The sequence below is a fragment of the Ascaphus truei genome, chromosome 4, assembly GCF_040206685.1.
Source record: "Ascaphus truei isolate aAscTru1 chromosome 4, aAscTru1.hap1, whole genome shotgun sequence".
NCBI classification, from domain to species: Eukaryota; Metazoa; Chordata; class Amphibia; order Anura; family Ascaphidae; genus Ascaphus; species Ascaphus truei.
In genome coordinates, this window is record NC_134486.1 from 359901167 (window position 1) to 359910324 (window position 9158).

A 9158-nucleotide genomic window follows, 5' to 3' on the forward strand; every position below is an offset into this window, starting at 1 on the left:
TGTGATGGCTACTGTATGCGCATGGGGGCTGTGCATATGTGTGTAAGTGAAGACTGGATAAGTGAAGTCTGAAGAGCAGGGGTGCCCCAAAGTTTTAATAATTCTTCAGAGGTGCCTCTGCTCAAAAATGTTTGAGAACCCCCTGTATAATGTATTAATAACGAGCTGATTCAACATGCACTCTTCTGTGTCAATATCCCATATTAACATTACTGATTTCCACTGAATTCTCTGTACATATAAAACATGCTCTTTGTTTAGCTCCTGTGTTATCCAGAGCTCCTGGAAAAGTCCCAGCAAAAGCTAATTATCCAAATGATGCTGCGAACGAAACCAACAGGAAAAGACGTAGAAATACTCAGGATAAGAGCCCTTGGGAATGTGTGCAGCCACATACCTGATAAGGTGAGACATCTGCTCTACCACCCATCTCAGCATAGTAACAGACTCATTTAGAAAGAAAAAAAGACAGTGTATAATCAGCGCTAAAATAAAAAATAATGTGAAACCCTAAATTAGGTTAGATAAGGCTAGGCCGCCTGGTGAATACTGATTGCACAATCAGATAACAGGTAACACAAGAAAAAAAGGAAAACCGGCGCCTTACAAGTCCAAATAGATAAATGGAAAGTCCAAACAATAGGTGGAAAGTCCCAATAATGTCCTCTTAGGTAAGGGAATTGAAGGTATTGGAATGCAGCTCCCACCGTGCATACGTGGAATATGTGGAGAGAAAACAAACAATATTATGGTGCAGTATGCCAATAAAAATGTAAGCTGACATACAGTATGAGCCCAAAACGGATAATGACAGACAAAACAGAACTATAAAACAGACAAACAAGACAAACAATAGCAAGGCTAGTATGAATTAAAAGCTAATTTAATAAAACAACATAAAATGAAGGGTTCCGGAAGACTACAAGATCGCCAGGTCTTTTAGAGCTGTCTTTTGGTGAATGAATATATGAGTTACGCAGCTTATCCAGGTCTGAGATAGAAGGAGCGCTGTACCCGGAAGTCCCGCCTTCTAGTGACGCAACATCCGCCCCAGAGACGTGGGGAATCACAGGAAAGTCCATCGGCTACCTCCGCAGTGAACTAACAGCCCAACATTATTCTCCACTGCCCGTTTTATGTGGAATCTTGTGAGTAGGGTCCCAATTTCACTCAACCTGGACCTGGTGATCTTGTAGTCTTCCAGAACTCTTCATTTTATGTTGTTTTATTAAATTAGCTTTTAATTCATACTAGCCTTGCTATTGTTTGTCTGTTTTAGAGTTCTGTTTTGTCTGTCATTATCCGTTTTGGGCTCATATGTCAGCTTACATTTTTATTGGCATACAGCACCATAATATTGTTTTTTTTATCTCCACATATTCCACGTATGCACGGTGGGAGCTGCATTCCAATACCTTCAATTCCCTTACCTAAGAGGACATTATTGGGACTTTCCACGTATTGTTTGGACTTTCAGTTTATCTATTTGGACTTGTAAGGCGCCAGTTTTCCTTTTTTTCTTGAGACTCATTTAGAAGGTACCTATGGCTCATGAGTCGTTCCCTCTGACTGCAGGGTGACAGGCACAATGACAGAAGAACCAATGGTCCATATAATCACCCTCTTTGGTGAGACAGAGGGTAAAGGAATCTACAGTCCATCTATCTTTTCTTCTGAACACAAGGTGACCCAAGCGCAAAGGGACATATTGTCCATTGCATCTTTATCTCTGATCACAGTGACACAGTGTCAGAAAAAGATGGGTTTTATGGTCCACCTATTGTTTCCTTTCACTTCCATTACATAGTGACATAGAGACACCAGTTATAAATAGTATCCTGGAATTTATATGGCTATACGTTGCTTCGGTTTGCTGCTGATCCATCTTTGCTAGTGCTTCAGAGCACTGTATCGCTGTCCCTCCCAGCTCTGAAAGCTCAGGTATCAATGTGCCTCTTCTCTGTGAAGGTAAAAAAGTATAAGAACGAAATGCAGGCCATCATCAAAGCCGGGCTGCATAACATGGACATTGGTCTGGAAGCGATGAAAACAGCCGGGAAAATGGCCCAACTGCTGAAAAAGAAAGGCATGGGGACCCTATACCATGATGCCCTGGTTCAATGCCAAGCCTATATAGATTATGTAAGTAATCCCAATCCCATATCAACACCCTTTCCTTAACATGATCCCTGCAATGCTACATTAGTAACGATTCTCCAACAGAGACAGAAAACTGTCAGTGTCCATAGGAGAACTGGGATTTGTGCAGATGAGTCAGTATGAGGTGGCCACTGATCCTTAGCTATTTGGGGTAGGAGATTGTTAGCTCTTCACTAGTGAAGGGCACACAGCAAGTGACAGACATGTGAGGTCTCAGCTGAGTGACACTTCTCTGCTTTCTGCCCAAAGGAAGACCCCACTATGCGATGCCAGGCCGTGCAGTTGCTGGGGGAGTTGGCTCGGTCTACAAAAGTAAACAAAAGAGGAGCATTTTCCAATATCGTGAAGAAAAGTCTTTTATATTTACTGTACCAGCTTCAAGACAAGGACAGAGCCATTGTAGAGGTGAGGACAGGGACATAGACAGAAGAGACATATGTTCCAGCAAGTGTTTAGCCTTCCACCACGAGGTGACAAAGGTTGAAGGGATGTACAGTATGGCACATCAAATCTGTCTACATGTGTCCAACCATCACCAATGTTTCATCCCCTCACGTAGAGATTGGGTGCCCCAGCTATTCAGATGCACAGTGAAAGAAGGGATATGATATGAAGACGTTTCCCAAAGGAGACTGTGTTTTATTTCCTCACCCACAAAGCTAGGGTTAATAGTACAGCTATGCCTCCGTGTGAAAAGCACTCTGGCCTTTACAAAGAATCCCTCCCTAAGCCTCAGTATACTGTATATACCTGTAAAAAGCATTAACCCTACGTTATTATAATTATAATCGTTTATTTGTAAAAAGGCAACATATTATGCACGCAGTACAATGGGGTACAGAGATATGCATATTACATAGCCAGAATGATGTACCAAATACCGACAAACATGCACTAAATCCGATACAGAAGGTAATGAGTGGTCTTCTACTGAGAGCTTGCAGTCTTCATCGTTCCTTTGGCATAACTTCTTTTCTTTGTAGTCAGTGTCTCCAGCTAGTACCTAAATCCTGTAATTGGCATCAGGGAAGGGCAGTTAAGAGATACATTCTGTTTCGCTGGAGATTTACTTCCATTCTATCTTGCTAAACTTTCTGTTGTCCCATATGGTCTGGCCTCATACTGAGCATGAACCCTTTCTGTGCAGGAATGCAACACACCAGGTCATACTCAGTCTCTATTATGGGGGTTCCACAAACCAAAGAATGACATACACCCCACCCCCTCAATTGTAAAGATGTAGGCCCATGTTTAATAAGTGGTGATATTCCATGCTGCCATATACTGTAATAAAACTTGCATATTCCTAATACTTTTCTGCTTATACATACTGTACCTAGTCTAAAGTTTTTCTTTCAAAGAGAATGGGGGCTCAAAATAAGATCAATGCCCAAATATTCTCTAACCAACTCCAATGATCAATAGAGAGAACAGGACTATTGTTTGTAGGGCAGCAGTGGGGTAGCTACCGCCTGAGATGACTGGGCACATCCTGGGGGCCCTAGCTCAGGGGTGGGGGCGTTCCGAAGGGAGTCGTTACACCACTGGTAGGCAGGGCACAGTTCAGGCATAGTAATGTTCTGTACATGTTGATGTTTAGATTCTGTGTCTTTGAGGTGATGAGCGGATGTGACAGGAACATGACTAGTGTTTGGTTGTATTTTTCAGACAGCCGCATCAACGCTGCACAGCTGCCTTCCCTTTGTGGGGTGTGACAAAACCAGGATGGTGATGGAGAGTGAGGGAAATGATCTCTGTCAGCAGGAAACCTCCCCGGCCAGGGTAAGTGAGCCGCTGAAATAAGGGAAGATCTACAGATATGGGAGGATAACGGATACACTGTGTGTGTGTGTGTGTGTGTGTGTGTGTGTGTGTGTGTGTGTGTGTGTGTGTGTGTGTGTGTCAGGTAGTAATAAATTGTGCACTCAGAAGTGAAAACTAACGGTAATAATGTGATCCACTATAATGTATGTCTGTGCTAAATATCTATGGGCAGTGTTCGACAAACCTATACATTTGCTCGCCCCGGGCGAGTGGATTTAACCCCCGGGCGAGTAAATATTGGCCCAAGCAGCACACGTTTGGTGCTAGGTGGCGAGTAGATTTTTTTGTGTGGCGAGTAGATTTTTTGGTGATTTGTCAACCACTGTCTATGGGTATATATATATATATATATATATATACCAGATTGGAGTCCAGCAAATAGGAGACAGCACACCAGGAATATTTTTCAAATGGTAGTTTGTATTGAAGAAAAATACAGGCACCTCAACCAACGTTTCGGTCTACGGAGAACGACCTTCCTCAGGGCTGTGCTCTCCACAGACCGAAACGTTGGCTGAGGTGCCTGTATTTTTCTTCAATGCAAACTACCATTTGAAAATCATTCCTGGTGTGCTGTCTCCGATTTGCTGGACTCCAATCTGGTAATACCACTATTATTTCTATCTACGGGATTATGAAAAAATAAGTTGCATTGTGCTCTAAACAAAAAATCTCAGCAAACATGGGTGGTATCTATAAGTATATAGCGGATTACCCCTCCAGAGAAAGCAAAAATAAGGCTGGAATATAAGGTAGCACCCATGTACCTGTTAGATGTGTAACTGGAAAATAAAGTCCCACATGCACTGAAGTAAGGACGGTATACACCTGCCGGTGTCCAGCGTTAGTACAACATCATGGTATAAACATGGGGCGACAAACAAATTCCTTGCAGCCACTTAGGAAAAGGAGAGTGAAAAAGGCTCAATATAGAATATTACTCACGCAATTGTAGAGCCTGGTGTGTCACAACTCCTGGGGTGTACCGTGCCTCCGTTGTAGTGGATGAACAGGAACAAGGAGAGAAACAAAAACGAAGCACTGGTTCCACTAAGACAAAAGTTAACACAGAGGTGCGTTCCCACAATAAAAGTTTAATGGATCAAACGTACAAAAACAGAACACCTACGCGTTTCGGGCTTATGGCCCTTTCTCAAGGTGAAATCCGTTTGATCCATTAAACTTTTATTGTGGGAACGCACCTCTGTGTTAACTTTTGTCTTAGTGGAACCAGTGCTTCGTTTTTGTTTTTGTTTCTCTCCTTGTTCCTATCTATGGGATTAGCATCTGGATTTTTTACATAATTGTGTGCTGGTTGTTGCTTTTTATTATATATATATATATATATATATATACATATCAAAACAAATATTCAATACCGTTCTGTGGCTAACGAAAGGCTTTTATTTGTGCGCGCTTTCGAGGCACACTAATCTCTTCTTCGAGCGATGTTACAATGGATAAAGCAAGAGAAGTTTTACTTTAATTTGTAACATCACCCGAAGAAGAGATCAGTGTCTCTCGAAAGCTCGCACAAATAAAAGCATTTCATTAGCCACAGAACGGTATCGAGTATTTGTTTTTGATTATTAAGCTCGGCTAACACGGTACATATATATATATATATATATATATATATATATATATATATATATATATATATATATATATGTACCGTGTTAGCCGAGCTTAATATATATATGACCAGTTTAACCAACCTCACACTGATGAGACCCATCGAAACGGTTGTCTGTGGTGGGTTTTCCTGGCTATGCATCTTAACCCAGGCTGTGCTCAAAAGCTGTGATATGGAGCAAGCATTACCTTACAGGGAACCATGTCATATGGTTTTGAAGCAAAAGGTTTGCTTATTTGCATGTAATTTCCCAGAATACCTTGCTGCAGTGGAAGCACTGTGTGCTGGGTGATAATGGGGAAAGGCAGGGTTGCAGACCTGTCTAAGACATGCAAATGTCTTAATCTGGTCTGTAACTGTTACATGCTGTACGCCTGTAATATATATTTTCTTTAACTGTGCATGCAATGCCTTGTATATACAGTATACCCTGTTCACATATGTAACTGTATTCGTAACCATGTATTATTTGTCTAAACTCTATGCCCAGGACATACTTGAAAACGAGCGGTAACTCTCAATGTATTACTTCCTGGTAACATATTTTATAAATAAATAAATAAAATGAGCACACAGTAACATTTCCATTTGCTACTGTATATGATTTACTGTGGAGTGTTTTTGTCACTTTTTTTACTCACCATTACTTAACTAAGTGTGGTGAAACATTTCCCATGCTTCAATTTTGCAAAGCCAGTATAACCGACCTCACACTGATGAGACCCATGAAACGGCTGTCTGGGGGTGGGTTTACTGGCTATGCACCTTAACCCAGGCTGTGCTCAAAAGCTGTGATATGCAGCAAGCATTACCTTACAGGGGACCATGTCATATGGTTTTGAAGCAAAAGGTGGCAGTGTGTGTTCATTTGCATGTCATTTCCCAGAATCCCTTGCTGCTGGAAGCACTGATAATGATGAAAGGCAGGGTTGCAGACCTGTCTAAGACTTAACTATATAAATATATATATATATTGTATGTCTGTGCTAAATATCTATGATTTATGGGAATATATATATATATATATAATGTATCTTATGTACAATAGGTATAAAACAGAGGATAAAGGTTTAACGTGTGCAGTAATTTGTATGGGACACATTGTCTGCCTTTAGAATGATATAGGGCAGGAGGCACAACTACGTCCTCAAGACCCCCCGAACAGGTCAGGTTTTAAGGATATCCTGGCTTCAGTACAGGTGGCTCAATCAGTGGCTCAGTTTTCGAGTGCACCACCTGTTCTGAAGCCGGGATATCCTTAAAACATGACCTGTGGGGGTTCTTGAGAACTGGAGTTAAGCCCCCCTAATAAAGCGCACATTAGCTACAGATGTAGCCAGACTTGCTGTCCCCAGCACCGTGAACGGATAGATCTGTGGTCCCGGGGACAGTGTCTGCTTCAATGGACCCTTGGGGGGAAGGGGGGTCCATGTTTCTGAATGGGACCCCACCAGATTAAACCTTCGGTTCCACGTTGACATTAAGTCTTATTATGTCTGTACACACACATTGGTATTGCGCTCATTATCTGACTATAGTATGACTATGTTTTTGGTTGGGATTTTCAGGTACCAACAGCACTGCGCTGCCTTTTTCCTTTTTGTGGCATACCATCGGAGGTTCCAGTGATAGAGCTTATGAAAATTAATCAAGGATGCCTGCTAGATATCACTGGATCCCTGGTAAATAAGCATCAGGGACATGTGGTTGCATGGGGAGGTGGTCAACATGGGGGTAAGTGGAAGAGCTCTTTATTGAGGTATCACTGAGCAGAGGGAGACAGGGGAATGTGAACGGATCTGCCAGAGGAGGCAGAATGTGTGAGGAGGGATAGGAATATACAAGGGTTATGCCTCATTGATGGATGCATGCGATGGCTCAGGATCGTACAAGAGATGCTGCTCATGAGAGGGTAGTTAGAATCTGACAAGAAACCTGCACTGGAAAGGCAGAGTGTTGCTGTAAATAACAGTCAGGGTCATACACAGGATCTACTCATGGGACGGGAGAGTGTGAATGGAAGCTGAAGAACATGCAAAAAAGCTGATTGGAGGCAGTAGGCTGAGTGAGAGAGTAGGGCCACAGTTACAAGAGGCTCTTCTCTGGAGAGATGGGCCTGGAATATACAAGGGGTTTAGCTTGATGGGACAAAAGCACATCATTCTCTCTGACTGGATGGAGCAGACAAGGTTGTAGTCACAGGCTCTACTGAGCAAGGACAGATATATTATGTAAGAGAAGAAGAGCAGACGGTTGGAGAAGTTAGACACTTACATATTATTGTTCTTAAGGGAAACAGCTGCCATAAAATTATATGATAGTGTGGTATATACTAGAGTCAGATTAGGATTTATTAATTGCCACTCGCATGGCATTGGATATATTAGCAGCCAGCACATTATCATCTATGTCCATATGGATATCCAGAATAAATGAAGGTGTTTTTTGGATGTGTTGTCAGATAACAGAACGCCCGCACTTGATCTCCCAGCTTCTGCGAGAGGCGGCCTCCCATCTGGGAAAAGAACCCTTCCAAACCCAAGCTGTCAACCTGATCGGTGAGAAACCATTATACAGTATGAGAGGGGGGAACTGTGGGGGAGCTAGGAGGGGAGGACAGAAAGCTATGAGACCACAGGAAGTGGGTGGAGGTGTTGATTGGTGGTGTAAGGGAGTTATTGGGGCATGAGTGAGAGCAATACTAGAACAGCTATTGTAATGAGTTTTACAACGATGCAGCTCAAATGGTCTAATGATAAGTTTGGGATGCTGCAAATTGAGCTCTGAGTTTGATAGTGGGTATTAGAGCAGATAAAAAAATGTGTTACAGTATAAGAGAGAGAGAGATACCGGGGAACCTACAGAGAAAGGTACTGGGTACTAGCAGCTGTAAGAGAGCATGAGTGGATCTCACTGCTAGAGGGGATTGTAGAGTGAAAAGAAAATCTTTAAGGATGGGATGTCTCTGTAAAGCAGGGGATCTCAACTTCAGTCCTCAAAACCCCCCAACAAGTCAGCTTTTATGGATATCACAGTCAAAGACTGAGCCACTGATTGAACCACCTGTGGTTCAGCAAGGACTGATTGAGCCACGTGTGCTGAAGCTGGAATATCCATAACACCTGACCTGTTGGGGGTTCTTGAGGGCTGAAGTTGAGAACCCCTGCTATAAAAAAAAGCAGCTCTGGTGCTGAAGGAAGAGTGAAAGTGTTATTTGGTAGACATGGGAACTCTCTGGTCTATCAGCATGGACCATAACATGTCTGTGAATCTCTCTCTACAGATAACATAATGCATGTGTGCTATGAGGATGATTACAGTCTGATACACTTGGAAGATATGTGGGGAGGTAAGTGAAAGGTGGACATTGCAGTCTTAATATGGACCACAGTGGAGAAAAGGGGACGTGGGGCCCTCAGGGACCGGTACAATAAGGTTCACTCTCTTCTATCACAAAAAGAGTTCAAAGACCCCTAAAAATAGTTTATGTTGTGAATAGGATTACATACAGACCCATCCAGGTGGTACTATTTGTATA

The 9158-nt window shown here is 42.4% G+C and overlaps 1 protein-coding gene across 3 annotated transcripts in view; it reads left to right on the forward strand.

The window, feature by feature from the left end:
• LOC142493756 (maestro heat-like repeat-containing protein family member 2B) overlaps positions 1–9158 on the forward strand; it is a 48081-nt gene that overhangs the window by 34474 nt on the left and 4449 nt on the right. For all 3 annotated transcript variants that reach the window (XM_075598308.1, XM_075598310.1, XM_075598309.1), the window contains exons 9-15: positions 262–405; positions 1969–2142; positions 2410–2565; positions 3829–3942; positions 7189–7302; positions 8082–8178; positions 8904–8969. In XM_075598308.1, the coding sequence (XP_075454423.1) occupies positions 262–405; positions 1969–2142; positions 2410–2565; positions 3829–3942; positions 7189–7302; positions 8082–8178; positions 8904–8969 (865 nt within the window). The remainder of the gene's footprint in view (positions 1–261; positions 406–1968; positions 2143–2409; positions 2566–3828; positions 3943–7188; positions 7303–8081; positions 8179–8903; positions 8970–9158) is intronic.